General features: G+C 37.8%; 1 protein-coding gene across 18 annotated transcripts in view; it reads right to left on the bottom strand.

Moving 5' to 3' along the window:
• Positions 1-17,992, bottom strand: part of LOC140638546 (phospholipid-transporting ATPase ABCA3-like) — a 191,204-nt gene that overhangs the window by 30,047 nt on the left and 143,165 nt on the right. For 17 of the 18 annotated variants that reach the window (XR_012035571.1, XM_072836109.1, XM_072836101.1 and 14 more), the window contains 3 exons: positions 16,356-16,578; positions 7,580-7,735; positions 4,888-5,066 (listed from right to left, as the gene is read on the bottom strand). Coding sequence is in view for 17 of the 18 variants with exons in the window: in XM_072836109.1 (XP_072692210.1) it covers positions 4,888-5,066; positions 7,580-7,735; positions 16,356-16,578 (558 nt within the window). In the remaining variant the exon portion in view is untranslated. The remainder of the gene's footprint in view (positions 1-4,887; positions 5,067-7,579; positions 7,736-16,355; positions 16,579-17,992) is intronic. The other variant, XM_072836105.1, reaches the window with a different exon arrangement.

Below are 17,992 nucleotides of genomic sequence, written 5' to 3'. Positions count from 1 at the left end.
GTGTCTCTGCCTCTCTCTCTCTCAATCTGTGTGACTATCATAAATAAATAAAAATTAAAAAAAATATATTAAAAAAAAAGAATGGTCCAGTTTCATTCTTCTGCACATGGCTGTCCAGTTTTACCAGCACCATTTATTGAAGAGATTGTCCTTTTCCAGTGGATAGTCTTTTCTGCTTTGTCAAATATTAGTTGACCATAGAGTTGAGGGCCCATTTCTGGATTCTCTATTCTGTTCCATTGATCTATGTGTCTGTTTTTGTGCCAGTACCACACTGCCCTGATGATCACAGCTTTTTAGTACAACTTGAAATTTGGCATTGTGATGCCCCCAGCACTGGTTGTCTTTTTCAATATTCCCCTGGCTATTTGGGGTCTTTTCTGATTCCACACATATCTTAAGGTTATTTGTTCCAACTCTCTGAAGAAAGTCCATGGTATTTTGATAGGGATTGCATTAAACGTGTAACTTGCCCTGGGTAACATTGACATTTTCACAATATTAATTCTTCTAATCCATGAGAATGGAATATTTTTTCATCTCTTTGTGTCTTCCTTAATTTCTTTCAGAAGTGTTTTGTAGTTTTTAGGGTATATATCCTTTACCTCTTTGGTTAGGTTTATTCTTAATTATTATTCCTAAGTATTCCATCCCTTTCTACCTTTCAGAACAGCTTTAGTAGAATAAGTATGGTTTCTTCTTTAAACATTTGAAAGAATTCCCCTGGGAAGCCATCTGACCCTGGACTTTTGTGTCTTGGGAGGTTTTTGATGACTGCTTGAATTTCCTCCCTTGTTATCGGCCTGTTCAGGTTTTCTATTTCTTCCTGTTCCACTTTTGATAGTTTGTGGTTTTGCAGAAATGCGTCCGTTTCTTCTAGATTGCCTAAGTTATTGGTATATAGTTGCTCATAATATGTTTTTGAAATCATATTTCCTTGATATATATATATATATATATATACACACATATATATACACACACACACATATCCTTTCCTTCCTCTCTCCTTTTTCATTCGTGATTTTATTAAGTTGAGTCTTTTCTCTTTTGTTTTTAAGAAGGCTGGCTAAGGGTTTATCTATCTTATTAATTCTTTCAAAAAACAAACTCCTGTTTTTTTTTATCTGTTCTACAGTTCTTCTGGTCTCTATTTCATTGAGTTCTGCTCAAATCTTTATTAACTGTCTTCTGTTGGGTGTAGGTTTTATTTGCTGTTATTTCTCCAGTTCCTTTAGATGCAAGGTTAGTTTGTGTATTTGAGTTTTTCCTATTTTTTGAGGGATGCTTGTTGAGATGTATTTCCCTTTCTTTTCTCTTTTTAAAATGTTTTTATTTATTTATTTTTAAGATTTTATTTATTAATTAATGAGAGAGAGAGTGAGAGAGGCAGAGACACAGGCAGAGAGAGAAGCAGGCTCCATGCAGGGAGCCTGCTGTGGGATTTGATCCAGAGTCTATAGGATCACGCCCTGGGCAGAAGGCAGGCGCTTAACTGCTGAGCCACCCAGGGATCCCTGTATTTCCCTTTCAGGACTACTTTTGCTATATCCCAAAGATTTTGAACAGTTGTATCTTCATTCTCATTAGTTTCCATGAATCTTTTTAATTCTTCTCTAATTTCCTGGTTGACCCTTTCATCTTTTAGCAGTATGCTCTTTAACCTCCAGTGTTTAAATTTCTTTGAAATTTCTTCTTGTGATTGAGTTATAGTTTCAAAGCATTATGGTCTGAAAAAATGCAGGGGACAATCCCAATCTTTTGGTATCCATTAAGACCTGATTTGTGACCTAGTATGTGGTGTATTCTGGAGAAAGTTCCACGTGCACTTGAGAAGAATGTATTCAGTAGCGTTTCAATGGAAAGTTCTGTAAATATCTGTGAAATCCATCTGGTCCAGTGTATCATTTAAAGCTCCTGTTTCTTTAAAAAAATAAAAATAAAACATAAAGCTCCTGTTTCGTTGTAGATATTGTGCTTAGAAGATCTGTCATTTGCAGAAAGTGCCATGTTGAAATCTCCCAGGATTAGTGTATTATTATCTAAGTATGTCTTTACTTTGGTTATTAATTGACTGATATACTTGGCAACTCCAACATTAGGGGCATAAATATTCATGATTGTTAGGTCCTCTTGTTGGATAGATCCTTTAAGTATTATATAGTGTCCCTCTTCATCTCTTACTACAGTCTTTGGGATAAAGTTTAATTTATCTGATATGAGGATGGCTACCCCTGCTTTCTTTTGAGGACCATTTGAATGGTAAATGGTTCTCCAACATTGCATTTTCAGGTTGTAGGTGTCCTTATGTCTAAAATGAGTCTCTTATAGACAGAAAATAGATGGGTCTTGCTTTTTTATCCAGTCTGAAACCCTGTATCTTTTGATGGGATCATTAAGCCCATTGACGTTCAAAGTTACTATTGAAAGATATGAATTTAGTGTCATCATGATACCTATTCAGTCCCTGTTTTTGTGGATTATTTCTTTGGGTTTCCTCTTTCTTTTACAGAGTCCCCCTCAATATTTCTTGCAGAGCTGGTTTGGTGGTCACATATTCTTTCAGCTTCTGCCTATCTTGGAAGTTCTTTATCTCTCCTTCTATTCTGAATGACAGCCTTGCTGGATAAAGTATTGTTGGCTGCAGGTTCTTCTCCTTTAGGACCCTGAATATATCCTGCCATTCTTTTCTGGCCTGCCAGGTCTCTGTAGAGAGGTCTGCTGTTAATGTAATATTTCTCCTCATATTAGTTAGGGATCGCTTGTCTCTTGCTGCTTTAAGGATTTTCTCTTTTTCTTTGGAATTTGCAAGTTTTTATTCAATGTCGAGGTGTTGGACAGTTTTTCTTGATTTTAGGGGTGGAAATCTCTCCATCTCCTGGATCTGAATGCCTGTTTCCCTCCCCAAATTAGAGAAGTTCTCAGCTATTATTTGTTCAAATATGCTTTCTGGTCCTCTGTCCCTTTCAGCACCCTCTGGAACTGCAATTAAACGTAGATTTTCCTTCTGAGGCTGTCATTTATTTCCCTTAACCTCTCCTCATGGTCTTTTAACTGTTTTCTCTTTTTTCCTCAGCTTCCTTCCTTGCCATCAACTTGTCTTCTATTTCACTCACTCTTTCTTCTACCTGATTAACCCTCATCATTAGGACCTCCAGTTTGCATTGCATCTCATTTAATTGATTTTTAATTTTGGCCTGATTAGATCTAAATTCTGCAGTCATGATGTCTCTTGAATCCTTTATACTTTTTCTAGAGCCACCAGTAGCTTTATAATTGTGCTTCTGAATTGGCTTTCTGACATCAAATTGTAATGCAGATTCTGTAACTCTGTGGCAGAGAGTACTGTTTTTGATTCTTTCTTTTGTGGGAGTTCTTTCTAGTCATTTTTCTCAGTGCAGAGTGGCTAAAAACAAGTTGTACTAGAAAAACGAAAGAAAAAAAAGGAGAGGTATCCTCTGGTTCTATATACTGTAAATCTCTCGACTTCCTTTGTAACTTCCTAGCGCTGCTCAGTAAAGAACTTGCTCTTCCCCTGTCCTTCCAGCTGGTCTTCTGGGGGAGGGGCTGCTGTGCTGATTCTCAAGTGTGTGCACCTGGGTGAGCTGCTCCACCCCCTGCCAGGTGCACTCCTCAGTGGGAGCCATTTATCCTGTGAGGCCCCTGTTACCTGATGGCCCTGCTCCATCCCAGGCACAAAGTGACATCAGGAGGAACAACACCACTGGTGTCAGCCAGCTCTCCAGCTCTGGAGTAAGCTCCTGCAGTAACTACGCAGTCTTCCAGTCCACACAAGCCTGGATGCTCCAGGGGTGGCAGGCGCTGATCTGCATAGCTTGGGGGCGCCCAGCAGCAGGAGAGTCCTTGCTGTCCTGAGCTCTCCTCACCTGTCCCAGGGGGAGCACAGGATCCTGGGCTGTGTCCGCTGGGCGCCTTGGGATCTGGGGCCTGTGCATGTGGAATCACAGTCCTGGGGCCCCGGCTCCCGAAGGCAGCAGGGCACAGCCCCCTCTGCCCAGAGCCGCCGCCTCAGCTGCTCCCAAGGCCCTGCGGGGCCGCGCTCCAGCCCTTTACCGCACTCGGCCCACAGTCTGTGCCCCACTCTCCCCAGGGGCACACTTCCTCTGTTAGTGATCCCGGGAACCTGGAGGCTCCCTGCTCCTCCTGTTCCATTTCCCTGCTAAGCCCCTTTCCATCCGGGAAGAATTCGGTGTGGATTTTTAAAGTTTCAGCTTCTACAGGACTGGGCTTTCCTGTCCTGGAGGCTTTCACCACCTGGCCTTTCACGGCTCCTCCTGGGGGCCTCTCCCCCACTCGATTCATTCTTCTTTTTTTTTTTTTCCCCTGGTTCCCTACCTTGTTAGAAGTGCAAACTCTTCTCTCTGTCGTATTCCAGCTGTTCTCTCTTTAAACCTCAGGTCAAATTCATAGGTTTTCGGGATGATTTGAAAGTTATCTAGTTAGGTTGGTGGGGACAGGTGACTTGGGGACCCTAGTCCTCCGCCATATTGCCCCTCCCCGGCTATAGAGCCTTACTATTAAATGTGCATTCTCTGGGCTTGCAGAATCAAGAAGGCTTGGGAGTTTGTTAGAACTATCCAGGGGCCAAATTAGAATGAATGAGCACTTTGGGGAAGGAATGGCCCTCTGATACAACATATTCAAAGGAAAGCTTATTATTATAATCAAACTATAAAATATATCATGTTTGACTGATTATGTTTTGAAAGCACAAAGTTCAAATTATAGTGATGATCTCTGATTCACATGGATCTCAGTCAACATAGATTGATTTATATTCCTATATTCAATAATGGAGTTACACATGTATAGAGTCATGTTTTTTGATCTTAGAGTTATCTCTAAGATCCATACTCAGCTACTTACCTTATTAAATTTCTTGTAAATTTCAAAGAAAATATAGCGATACACGAAGGTTCTCACTTTCCATGAGGTGGTCTCCAAAAGGAAAATCAAAAGGAAGAAAATAAATCCCGTGACAGCCATTGCAATTAAGTATCTTCCTATTGCATCATCTTCTAAACTATACACATTCATCTCAGTTACTGATGTCAACAACAAAGAAAAAAGATAATTAAATTAAAAGTTAAAAAAATCAATGAATTTAATTCTCATTAAAATTAAATTAATTAAAAATTAATTCAATGAGAAAACTCTAAGAAGTCAACAAACTGGAAGTAGTATAGAATCAAATAGAGTGGTTATCAAATAAGCACAAAATTACTATATTCAATGGTATGCTTAATAACTTTATAAGTCATGCAAAATATGTTCAAGATCCTTTAAGATACTTTAATTCCATGAATTTTATCTTGCTATAGTTCTAGGCATCCATTATCAATATGGTACTAGACAGCCAGAACCATTGGGTTCATGCCTGCTCACACTAGAGTACTGGGTAACAGCAGAGGTTCTCCTTGCCCCCAAATATGTTTTCCTCTGAAAATACTTCAGAGAATGGTTCTGAAAGTGTGGAGCAGTGGCAGTGGAATCACCTGGAATGTGCTACATATGCAAATACTCTTACCTGCAAGGGAATACTAATATTTCAACTAAGTTGGAAGTGCTCAAAAGCTGACACTTTTTCTATGGCTTATGAGAAAAAATTAATAATTACAAGGTTCTAAATTCATGATTAGGAAAACAGTAGGCTCATCAGGAAGGTGAAGATGATCAATTCAACCTTTTTCACTGTTAAAAAACTTTTTATTGGGATCCCTGGGTGGCGCAGTGGTTTGGCGCCTGCCTTTGGCCCAGGGTGCGATTCTGGAGACCCAGGATCGAATCCCACATCGGGCTCCCGGTGCATGGAGCCTGCTTCTCCCTCTGCCTGTGTCTCTGCCTCTCTCTCTCTCTCTCTCTGTGACTATCATAAATAAATAAATAATTAAAAAAAACTTTTTATTAACATATTATCTACGTATATAGAAATTCACAAGTGTAGGACTCAATGAATTTTTACAAATTGAAAATACCTATGTAGGCAGCAATATATTTTGTTGTTTTAAAATTCAACCATATTCTATTTTATCTTATTTTTTTACTGTTATCATCTTGTATACTTTTATAGGGATAGCTGTAGGCATTATATTATGCTAGTTATCACAGTCATGGTGTCTTTCTTTTACCAGTTTTTAGTGAAGGATAGAAAACTTTCTATGATTTACATCTCCTTAATCTCCCCATTTCTAATTGTCTTAGGTATTTTCTCTACATACATTGAGAACATTATTAGACAATGCTATTATTTTTACTTTAACTGCCAAACTCAGGAAAACTCAAGAGGAGAAAGTATATTGTATTCATTCATATTTTTACTCTCCATTATTCCTTCTGCTTTCTTGATGTTCCAAAATTCCTCTTTTATCATTTCATTTGTGTTTATAGAACTTTTGTTAGCTATTCTTTTAGAGTTTCTACTGGTTACAAATTCCTGTAGATTTTCTTCATTTAAAAATGTCATTTCCCCTTCATTCCTGAAGGATATAGAATTTTCTATGTATACAGAATTTTGAGTTGACAGCTCTTTTATTTCAGCACTTGGAAATCATGCTGTGCTACTTGCGCTGGTCTTCATGGCTTCTGATGAGAAACCTACAAATTAGGAGAACTGTTTCTCCTTTGTAGATAATGTGTTATTTTTCTGTATCTGCTTTCAAGATGTTTTTCTTATCCTTATTTCAAAGTTCGATGATGATGTCTCTTGGCGTGACTTCTTTGGTTCTAACCTATTTGAAGTTTATTTAGCTTTTTGAATCTGTAAGTTTATATTTTTTATTTTATTATGTCTCTTTAAATTGAGATATAATTGATATATTAGTTTTGAGTATATAACATAATGATTTGATATTTGTAGGGTTTTTTCTTGTGATGAGAACTTTGAAGATATACTCTTTTAGTAACTTGTAAACATATATATATATATATATATACAATACAGTATTATTAACTATAGTCATCATGCTGTATATTACATCTCCATCACTTATTTTATAACTGGTAGTTTGTACCTTTTGTACCCCTTCATCCATTTCACCCATCCCAATCCCCTGTCTCTGGCAACCATTAATCTATTCTCTAGGAGTTCAGTTTTTCTTTTTAGATTCCACATATAGGTGAGATCATATGTTATTTGTCTTTCTATGACTAATTTCACTTAGCATAATGCCCTCAAAGCCTATCCATGCTGTTCCCAATGGCAAGAATTCCTTCTTTATGCCCAAAAAATATCCCATTGTGTGTATGTAAACATATATGCATATATATATATGCATATATACATAAATGTATGTTTTCTTATCCATTCATCTATATGGAGATTCTTTCCCATCAGAAAATGCAATATGCATATAAGTTGTGAATCTTAGCTCTAACTTGTACAAGTTGTGTGACAGAGTAAATTATTCAATTTTGTATAAACTTTAGTTTCCTCAAAGTGAGAATAACAACATATAACTTGATGGTTATTGTGAGGATTCAAAATAATATAGGTAGAGCTATTTACATCCAATAAGTAATCAACCAGTAGTATCTGATGAGGTGAGTCCCAAATACTCACTTGCTTTACTACAATTTACGAAGGCAGGAATGTTTGCTGATGAACACACTATCTTTGTCTCTTGGTTATCATAATATTTGCTGATGCTCATCCCAAAGTTATGTATGGGTATCACCATCAGTGAATTAAGTAGAAGGCTTTCAGAAGGTTTTTGGCCTATGATTAAGAAGATAACATTAACATGCTTTATACAAAATGAATTGCACCAGGAAACAAAATCTTCCCAAATTAAACTGAGAAAATTATAAAGCCATATTATTATCTTCACAATACTCTCATTTCTGGCCACTAAGTATATGATAATGTCTTGTAACATAGTTTATGTTGATAATAACAGCACTGGAAAATCCTTTTGGCAAAGTTGATACCCATATAACCTGTCTTCTGCCAACTGATGTGAACAGGAAATGCATACTGATTTCTCATTCTTCTGATCTTATATGATGAATATAGAAACAAGTTGTGGTAGGAAATTTAGCCTATGACAACAGTGGCAAAGATATATATATATATATATCAGTTGAAAGGAGATACATCTTCAGAGAACCAAGCTTAAAGCTCACTTAGGTTTCTCTAAATATTAATGTGTATAATAGTTGATGAATAAACATGAAGAGATATAAAACATGATTATGGGTTAAGGTTGTGAATGGTCATTGTAGGACTTTAAGACTGAGCTCAGATTATTGGTAGCAAAGATAAAATGATACATCTGAGCAAAAAACATATTTGTAAGACACTTTGACAGAAGAGAGGTGACCAGTCAATGATAACAGAGAATGAGTGAAGTTCCTAAGATATAAATTTTCTAAGTGGTAAAGTCATATCAAGCCTGCCCCAAAGAGGGTAACAATTGGCATATATGCATATAATCTAGTATCCAGAAAGAATAATTCTGAACATTGGTTGGCCACTTGAGTAGATGCCAAAAATAACAAGGAGCTAGTGTTTAACTAAATGTTTAACTATAATTAAAGTATTTTAGCCTCTCTCCAAAGAATACATAAATATCCTCTTACTTTTAGGAGTAGAGGAAGATCTTCCTACATAAAGTAACTTCCTAAGAAAAGTAATATGATTCCTTAGCTAACAAACTGTTGAAGGATCCCATATGAATGGGGTGTGAAGGGATATAAAAACAGAAAAAATGTGTTGTAAATGCATGGATAATATTTAAAAATACTTATCTTCTAGTTTAGCATGTGTGTGAACCAATAAGAGTAGAATACCAATCAGCCAAACTGGATACAATCATAAAGAGTGTGGCCACCTTGTATGTAATGGAATACTGACCCTTTCTGTAGGCTCTAGAGAAAAGCAGAATTACTATCTGCTGTTGTGGTTTGCCTCTCTATACATTCTCCATATCTCGGATAACAGTGTCCTGATTTTCACATCATCTCTGAATAAGGAGTCTAATTTCTTCTTTTCTAATCTCACATCCTTTATTTTAATCTATTACTACATTGATCAGGACCTTAGGTGTAATGTTGATTTTAAAGGGAATGTTTTAAATAATATAGAATTGTGTATGATATTCATAAATGCTTTTTGTCAAGTTATGGAAGTTTCTTCCTAGTTATTAAAAAAATGCTATAATGGGGCACCTGGGTGGCTCAGTCAGTTAAGCTACTGCCTTCACTCAGGTCATGGTCCCAGTGTCCTGGGATGAAGCCCTGCATATCAGGCTTCCTGCTCAGGGGGGTATCTGCTTCTTCCTCTCCCTCTTCCTCTGCCTTTGCCCCCAGCTTGTGCTCTCGCTAACTCTCTCTCTCCCAAATAAATAAATAAAATCTTTCTTAAAATGCTATAATGAATTGTTGGATGTTTTTGAGTGATTTTTGCATATACCAAGGTTTTCACCCATTAATGTATTAATGTTCTGAATTACATTAATTGACTTTCTGAGTCTCTTATTATTCCATTAAGTCTACCCTGCATACAGAAAAAAATCCAATTTGGTCATAATGAATAACCTTTTCTATACTTTGCTGAATTCAGTTTGCAATATTCTGTTCAGAATTTTTGTATCAAGGGGCATCTAAGGTGGCTCCGTGAGTCTGACTCTTGATTTCGGCTTAGGTCATGATCTCATGGGTTGTGGCATCAGGCCCCAAATTGGGATCCACACTCAGCAGGGGATCTACTTGAGATTTTTTTCCTCTCTGCTCCTCCCCACAATTGGTTACTCTCTCAAATAAATCTTTTTTAAAAAGAATTTTTGCATCTATATTTAAGAATCACATTAGTTTGATATTTTCCTTTTTTCTATTCTTTTCTACAATGTCAAAGTCATACTAACTTCATAGAATGAGAGGCTGTGTTTTGCCTGCTGTTCTCTAGAAGGGTTTCTATGAGATTAGAATTCTATTTTATTGCAAGTTTCATAAAACTTACTAATACAGCAATATGGGCCTTATGTTTTCTTTGTAGAAAGATTTAAATTCTTGAATGGCTTATAAGACCATTTACAGTTTCAAATTCTTGAGAACAAGTTGGGAAGTTATTTCTATACAACTCTAATTATTCTAAATATTCAAATGTATTACCTTAAAATTATTTATCATATCATCTTGTCTTCCTAATGCCTCAGCATCTATGTCTTCACTTTATTCCTAATACTTCTTATTTTGACCTTTCCTTTTTTTACTTTATCATTTTACCAGAATTGGGCCAGTATGATAATCTTTCCAAGAACCCATCTTTGGTGATTTTGGTATTCTCTTGTATTTTTGCTTGCTATTTATTTAGCTTCTACTTTTATCCTTATTTTTTCTTGGATTTATTCTGTTGGATAAGTTATATATAGACTTGAATTTTTCTTTGACTAGTTACTTTTAAGTGCATTTTTAAAATTCCAAACGTACAGTTCTGTTAGTTTTTACTAACTTCATGAAGTGAGTTGATAAATATTCCCTCTTTCTCTATTTTCAGAAAGATTTTGCACAATATTGTTTTTTTTCTCTTAAAAGTTTATAAGACGGTACCAGTGAAATGATCTAGGCATAGAATTTTTCTCTGGGGAATATTCTGATAACAACTTAATTGCCTTTATATATAGGGAGTGTGATAAAATAAAAAATATATTTGGTCTTTGTCCTCAGAGCTCCTAAAATTCTTGGAATTTAGTAAGTGCTGAGTGTCTTTTGTTATTCCTAAGAAATCTTTTTGGACCATACCTGAGATTATGTTAATGGGCTGACTCACATTGAGGCCCCTAGATAGCTTCAGAATAAGAGCTGCTGCCAGAAAAACCAACCAGGTGTTTAGGGAGCTGGTACCTTCAGTCCCAGCTCCAAACCTATGGGAGGGGGAAAGGGACTGGAGACTTAGTTTAATTTTCTGCCCAAGATTTTACCAATCATGCCAACATAATTCATTAACTCAGAAGATGAACATAATCAGTATGGTGAGAGGGTGTCAGCCCAGAGAGGACATAAACACCCTGTATACTGCTCCACCTGATATCTTGGTATATGCATCTCTTCCATTTGAATATTCCTGAGTTAGATGCTTTATGATAAAAGTGTAATCACAAATATAACATTTTCCTGAGTTTTGTGAATCATTGAAGTGAATTAATGAACCTGAAGAGGTGGGAACCCTCATATTTGTAACCAGGTGAGACAGAAGTGCAGGCACCCTGGGGAACCAGGACTTCCAGCTGGAACCTGAAGCAAGGCAAGTCTTTTGGGACTAACTCTTTAACCTGTGGAGTCTGTGCTAATTATAATAGGTAGTATCGGAATTAAATTGTAGGACACCCATTTGATATCAGAAAATTGGTGTTGAAAACCAATTTTCAACCAGTGATAGGCGATCACTGAGATTTTAGTGTTCATCAAAGAATTTTGCCATTTCATCTAAGTTGACTTTGTTGGCATAAAGTGCTATGTGATAACCTCTGTCTTTTTAATGCTTCGAGGATCTGTAATAATGTTCCCTCTTTCATTCCCAGTTTTAGGAATGTGTACTTTCTCTTCCTTTTCTTGGTCAGTCTCACTAGGGGTTTACCAATTTTATTAATTTTGTGAGAGGACTTCTTGGCCTTCTCTCCTTAAAAAACCACTTAAAGCTAAACATTTATCAAAAGTTGTTATGCTAAATTTTAATTATCATTATGTTCAAGTAATTTTCAAATTTCAGTTGTGATTTTATTTGATGAATGTGTTATTTGAAGTGTCTGCCTTTTAATTTATATTTAATGTAATTATTGATATGGCTTGCTCTATTTTTATTTTGCTATTTGTTTTTGGTTTATCCCACCGCTCGCTCATATATTCCTTCTTTGTTAACTTTATTGGGGGATTAATTGAATAGCCTTCAGTGTGGTTTTCTTTGTATTTATCCTGCTTGAGGTACACTGAGCATCTTGAATCTGTAGTTTTAGATCTTTTACAAAACTTTGGAAATTCTAATTCATATGTCTCAAATATATCTTTATGCTCCATTCTTTCACTTTTCTATTACATATATGATAAACCTTTCAATATTGGCCACAGAGGTTACTGAAGCTATATACATATTATTTCAATCTCTTTTTCACTTTTATTCTGATTTTATAATCTCAATTGATCATCTTTCAAAGTATTTGTATCTTTCTTACTGGATGCTAAATCCATCCAATATTTTTAATTTTATAATTTATGTATTTTATAGTTTCTATATTTCTACTAAAATTTCCTATCATTCATTAATAGAATAATTTCCATGGGCATTGTAATAGCTGCTTTAAAATCCTTATCTCCTAATAATGATATTTATATCATTTAATAATCTGCATTTCATTGATTTCCTTTTCAATTATGATTCACATTTTCCTTTCTTTACACATCTAATAATTCTGATTGCATTCTGGACATTTTGACTTTTATGTTGTCAAGATTCTTTCATTTTCCTCTGAAAAATTTGCTTTAGCAAGCAGTTAACTTGATAGCAATCAAACTCTGTTTCCCCTGCAGTAAGCAGCAAGTGGAAAATCAGTTCAGTTGCTTTATCCTCAGTCTGCTTATATTTCTCCTCTGGAAATATTCCATAAAGAGATTTTGGAGTGAACCTCTGTGGTCCCCTCTTCTTTATTTTAATTTAGAGAATGCTGCAGCAATCTCAAATTATGTGTTCTGATTCTTAAACTAAGATTGCAGGTTTCTATCAGAGTTTAGCTATCCCACACCTCCAAACTATGCCTTTTCCTTAGGGAAAAAGTGACAGAAATGAAAAACTCACACAATGCTTTTTCAAATGTGAACTCCCTTCCAGTTTCTGCCTATCTTCAGTCAAAATAAAGTACCTTTAAATTTTTTTTAAAAAATTGTCAATAGTGGGATTGGGGCAAGATGGCGGAAGAGTAGGGTCCCCAAATCACCTGTCTCCACCAAATTACCTAGAAAACCTTCAAATTATCCTGAAAATCTATTAATTCGGCCTGAGATTTAAAGAGAGACCAGCTGGAATGCTACAGTGAGAAGAGTTCGCGCTTCTATCAAGGTAGGAAGACCGGGAAAAAAGAAATAAAGAAACAAAGACCTCCAAGGGGGAGGGGCCCCACGAGGAGCCGGGCTGAGGCCGGGGCGAGTGTCCCCAGGACAGGAGAGCCCCGTCCCGGAGGAGCAAGAGCTGCACCAACCTTCCCGGGCGGAAAGGGGCTCGCAGGGAGTTGGAGCAGGACCCAGGAGGGCGGGGATGCCCTCGGGTTCCCCGGGACAGTAACAGCAACTGCGCACCCAGGAGAGTGCGCCGAGCTCCCTAAGGGCTGCAGCGCGCACGGCGGGACCCGGCGGGACCCGGAGCAGCTGGAGGGGCTCGGGCGGTGGCTCCGCGGAGGGGGCTGCACGGCCCCGGGAGCAGCTCGGAGGGGCTCGGGCAGAGGAAGAGGCTCCGTGCGGAGGGGGCTGCGCGGTTCCAGGAGCAGCTCGGGGAGGCTCGGGCGGCGGCTCCGCGGAGGGGGTTGCGCGGCCCGGGAGCACAGGGCGCCTGGACACAGCCCAGGATCCGGCCTCCCCCGGGACAGGCAGAGGCCGGGAGGGCCCAGGACAGCAAGGACGCTCCTGCCCCAGCTGAGCAGATCAGCGGCCCCGCCCCGGAGCCTCCAGGCCCTGCAGACGGAGAGCTCCGGAGTTACTGCCTGAGCTGAATCCAGGTTTCCAGAGCTGCCCCGCCACTGGGGTTGTTCCTCCTGCGGCCTCACGGGGTAAACAACCCCCACTGAGCCCTGCACCAGGCAGGGGCACAGCAGCTCCCCCAACTGCTAACACCTGAAAATCAGCACAGCAGGCCCCTCCCCCAGAATACCAGCTAGACTGACAACTTCCAGGAGAAGCCAAGGGACTTAAAGTACACAGAATCAGAAGATACTCCCCCGTGGTTGTTTTGCTTTTTGATTTGTTTCCTTCCCCCACCTCCTTTTTTTCTCCTTTCTTTTTCTTTCTCTTTTTTTTTTTTCGTTTTTTTTTCTTCCTTTTTTTTCTCTTTCTCTTTTCTTTTCTTCTTTTTTAGATGCAACTACAACAATTCTTATTAGAAACTTAATAGCTTAAGGGGCTGGGTGAAGAGGGGCTAAATGAGTGATGGGTATTTTTTTTTTTTATTTATGATAGTCACATAGAGCGAGAGAGAGAGAGAGAGGCAGAGACATAGAGAGAGAGAGAGAGAGGCAGAGACATAGGCAGAGGGAGAAGCAGGCTCCATGCACCGGGAGCCTGACGTGGGATTCGATCCCGGGTCTCCAGGATCGCGCCCTGGGCCAAACCGCTGCGCCACCCAGGGATCCCTGATGGGTATTTTTTAATAATGATTTTATTTATTTATTTATTCATGAGAGACAAAGAGAGGGGCAGAGACAGCTCCCAGTGGGGAGCCCGATGTAGGACTCGATCCCAGAACCCCAGGATCTCACTTGAGTCAAAGACAGGTGATCAACCACCAAGCCACCCATGTGCCCCAGTGATGGGTATTAAGGAGGGCACTTGTGATGAGCACTGGATTTTGTATTAAGTGATGAATCACAGAATTCCACTCCCAAAACCAATGTTATGCTATTTATTCATTAACTAGAATTAAATAAAAACTTAACAATAGAAAAGAAATTTTATATCTTAAATGGTTATAGATTCCAAAGAAGGCTTAAAATCATGTAATATTTGACTTTACAAATAAGTACATAAGTTAAATCCAAAGTAAATAGAAATAAAGAAAAATAAATATAAGAACAGAAATCCCCACAATAGGACACAAAAAATAAATATTAATAAAACCAAAAGGTAGCTCTTTAAAAGGATTAAAATATTGGTAAAAATCCTGACAAAGACTGATGAGAGGGAAAGGTTGGGAGAGAGTAAGTGAATACAGCAATATCAGCAATGGATGAGCAGATGTGAATGCTTATCTACAGACCTGAAAGGATCACAAGAGAATGTTAGGAACAACTTAATGCCAATAGTTTCAGAAATGTAGATGAAATGCAAAACTTCTTTGAAAAGAAAACTTTTCAAAAATTTTACAAGGTATGAGAAATATTAATAGATCTATATTATAGACAAATTAAATTTATGATTAACAACAAAACTACACACACACACACACAAATCTCTAAGCTCTGAGGATTTCACTGATGAGCCCTATCTAATATTTTAAAAAGAAAAAATATCCATTTTACAAAAAATTCTGACTTTAGGCCTACCATTTCAAGTAACTGAATTTCTGGCAGCAATTCAAATAAGCAAAGAAATAAATTCTCTTCTAAGATCTCCAGAAAGGGATGGAGCCTTGCAGATAGCTTGGTTTTAGCCCAATGAGCCCTTTGATAGATTTATGATCTATAGACCTGTAGGATAATATATTTGTATAATCTACTATGTTTGCAGCAATTTAGTACCACAGTAATAGAAAACTAACACAGAGACTAATTGACAGCAATGTTACTAACTCAGTAAATGAGCACCAGAGTATAAATCCTTCTACATGTTTCTTAGTCTACTATTCAGAGATCAGTTCTTCCTCATGTGGCTTAATATTGCTCATTGAAGAGGTATGCAAGGAGTACTAAAATAGGTTTCTGGGCAGCCCGGGTGGCTCAGTGGTTTAGCGCTGCCTTCAGCAAAGGGCGTGATCCTAGAGACACAGGATCGAGTCCCACATCAGGTTCTCTGCGTGAGCCTGCTGCTTCCTCTACCTGTGTCTCTGCCTCTATGTGTGTGTGTGTGTGTGTGTGTATGTGTGAGATGAATAAATAAATAAAATATTTTTTTAAAAAATAAATAAATAAAATAGGTTTCTAACTCACTCAGGGAATTTTTTCATGGGAGGGCAAGGCCTAAGGTCAGTTAATGGGTTAGGAGCCTATTCCTCTCAGTCTCTGCAAGACCTAGTATGGCTGAATTACTTAAAACAGATCTAGTTAATATTTACAGGGTCATTTAATAAAGGAGAGGCAGCATCTATATTCCAAGAAACTGCTCTTTGCCATCATTGCCAGTGTAGTCAATGTCTCCATAATCTCAAAGTCAAAGGAGGAAAAATGAAAGAATAACTATTGTACAGAGCCTGAACTTACAGCCTGAAGGACAGGGTTAGTGAAAATGTTAGTGTCTTAATTGTTTGCACTGTACCCAACATAATGCCTATAATATTTGTGGCACTTATTAAAGGTTATTAACTTACAAGTAGTGTAAGTTTTCCCTGGAAACCCAGAACCAAACAACTTTGTAATGTTCTTATCTTCAAGGCCATATTTCTTTTTTATGCCACTAGAAAGGGGTAAATGGTGTGATGTCCTCACCTGATATTTCGGTTACTATTACATTCAATATTACGCTGAAAACTCCTGCACAGTACTGGAACATGACGAGCTTGATGTAGGCACTGGTATGACTAGAAAAAAGGAAACTTATCAGGTATGTGAAGGGAATGACAGCCCAGCCAAACAGCATGAAGATGAACAATGTATCCAGAAAGCGGTAATTCTTGGTCAGTGCATCCAATCCAGATAATAGGAATACCATCTGAGAGAGAGAGAGAGAGAGAGAGAGTAAACAAGTCAAGTCAAAGTAGAAAAACTATGCAATGCCTAAGAATTCAATCTAATCACTTAGAAAAGAGAAATAATCCTCCTTTGTTAGAACACGTAAGTATTTATTAATCAAATAATTTTGTCCATGAGTATGGCTATGAGGTTCTTCTACTTCTCCCTCAGGTGAGCATATACCCTCTACTTGCCTTTCTACTTGTTTTCATATACTTGAAACGGTTCCATTTTGTTCTCCTTGAAGAAGATCAAAGTATATTCTTTCTTCCCCTTCCTCTAAGCCCAAATAAGGCAATTCTCAGTATTTCCAGAAATGAGATCACCTAATAGAAAAACTTTTTTTTTCCCCAAGATTTCCATTCTGGCAGCTGTAAGCTGTGCTAAAGACCTACCCTCCGTGGCCTCCCATTTTTAGATTCTTCCTGTTGACTATACTCTGTTTTCCTACTCCTTTTTCCATCTCAGTCACTCAGTTGAGAAGCACACAGGGAAACTCAAAGTTAGAGGGGATCTAAGTAAGAGAATAGAGAACTTATAGAGCTATTACAGAAAATAAATTTCCAGAAATCTACATCACACAAGTTATTAACTGGTTTCTCCAAATATTCCAGAATTATTTATTTTGAGCTATTAAATGATTATGTAGCAAGATCCTTGAAAAGTGGATGGTAGAGTTAAGCTAAGGATAGCTACTAGTGATTGAAAGCAGGGTACCAGTGGTAGTAGAAAAAGCAACAAAAAAATGAACATAACATAGATGAAAGTATTTAGGTATTATGGGCATGGTACATTGCTTCTGTCATCACAGACTTTCAGTCTCAAGAGAAATGCAATGCATGTAATTACTTAGGTAGAATTTCGGGTGACCTACATATTTTTTTGTTGTTGTTGTTGAAAGACAATGTTTAGGGATTTCACTAATTGTAAAATGTACATTTTTTTAAATGTACATTTTTGAGTAGAAAGACTCAACACTGTAAAAATGTAGATATTTCCCAAATCAGTCTACAAACAAAAATATCAATGAGATATTTAGCTGAATGATTTTAAACTTTATTTTGAAATGTAACACATTAAAAAATGCACAAAATACAGATGAACAGATCACTGAATTATTACAAAACAAACACTGCTGTGAAATCACCAAAGAGAGAAAGGAGGGGCAAGATGGCGATAGAGTAGGGTCCCCAAGTCACCTGTCCCCACCAAATTACCTAGATAACCTTCAAATCATCCTGAAAATCTACGAATTCAGCCTGAGATTTAAAGAGAGAACAGCTGGAATGCTACAGTGAGAAGAGCTCACGCTATCAAGGTAGGAAGACGGGGGTGGGGGGGTGGGGGGAAGAAACAAAAGGCATCCAAGGGGGAGGGGCCCCGAGGAGCCAGGC

The sequence above is a fragment of the Canis lupus genome, chromosome 8, assembly GCF_048164855.1.
Source record: "Canis lupus baileyi chromosome 8, mCanLup2.hap1, whole genome shotgun sequence".
In the NCBI taxonomy this organism is placed as follows: domain Eukaryota; kingdom Metazoa; phylum Chordata; class Mammalia; order Carnivora; family Canidae; genus Canis; species Canis lupus.
The sequence above is the reverse complement of the archived record's forward strand: the minus strand, read 5'-3'. Positions and strand labels throughout refer to the sequence as shown.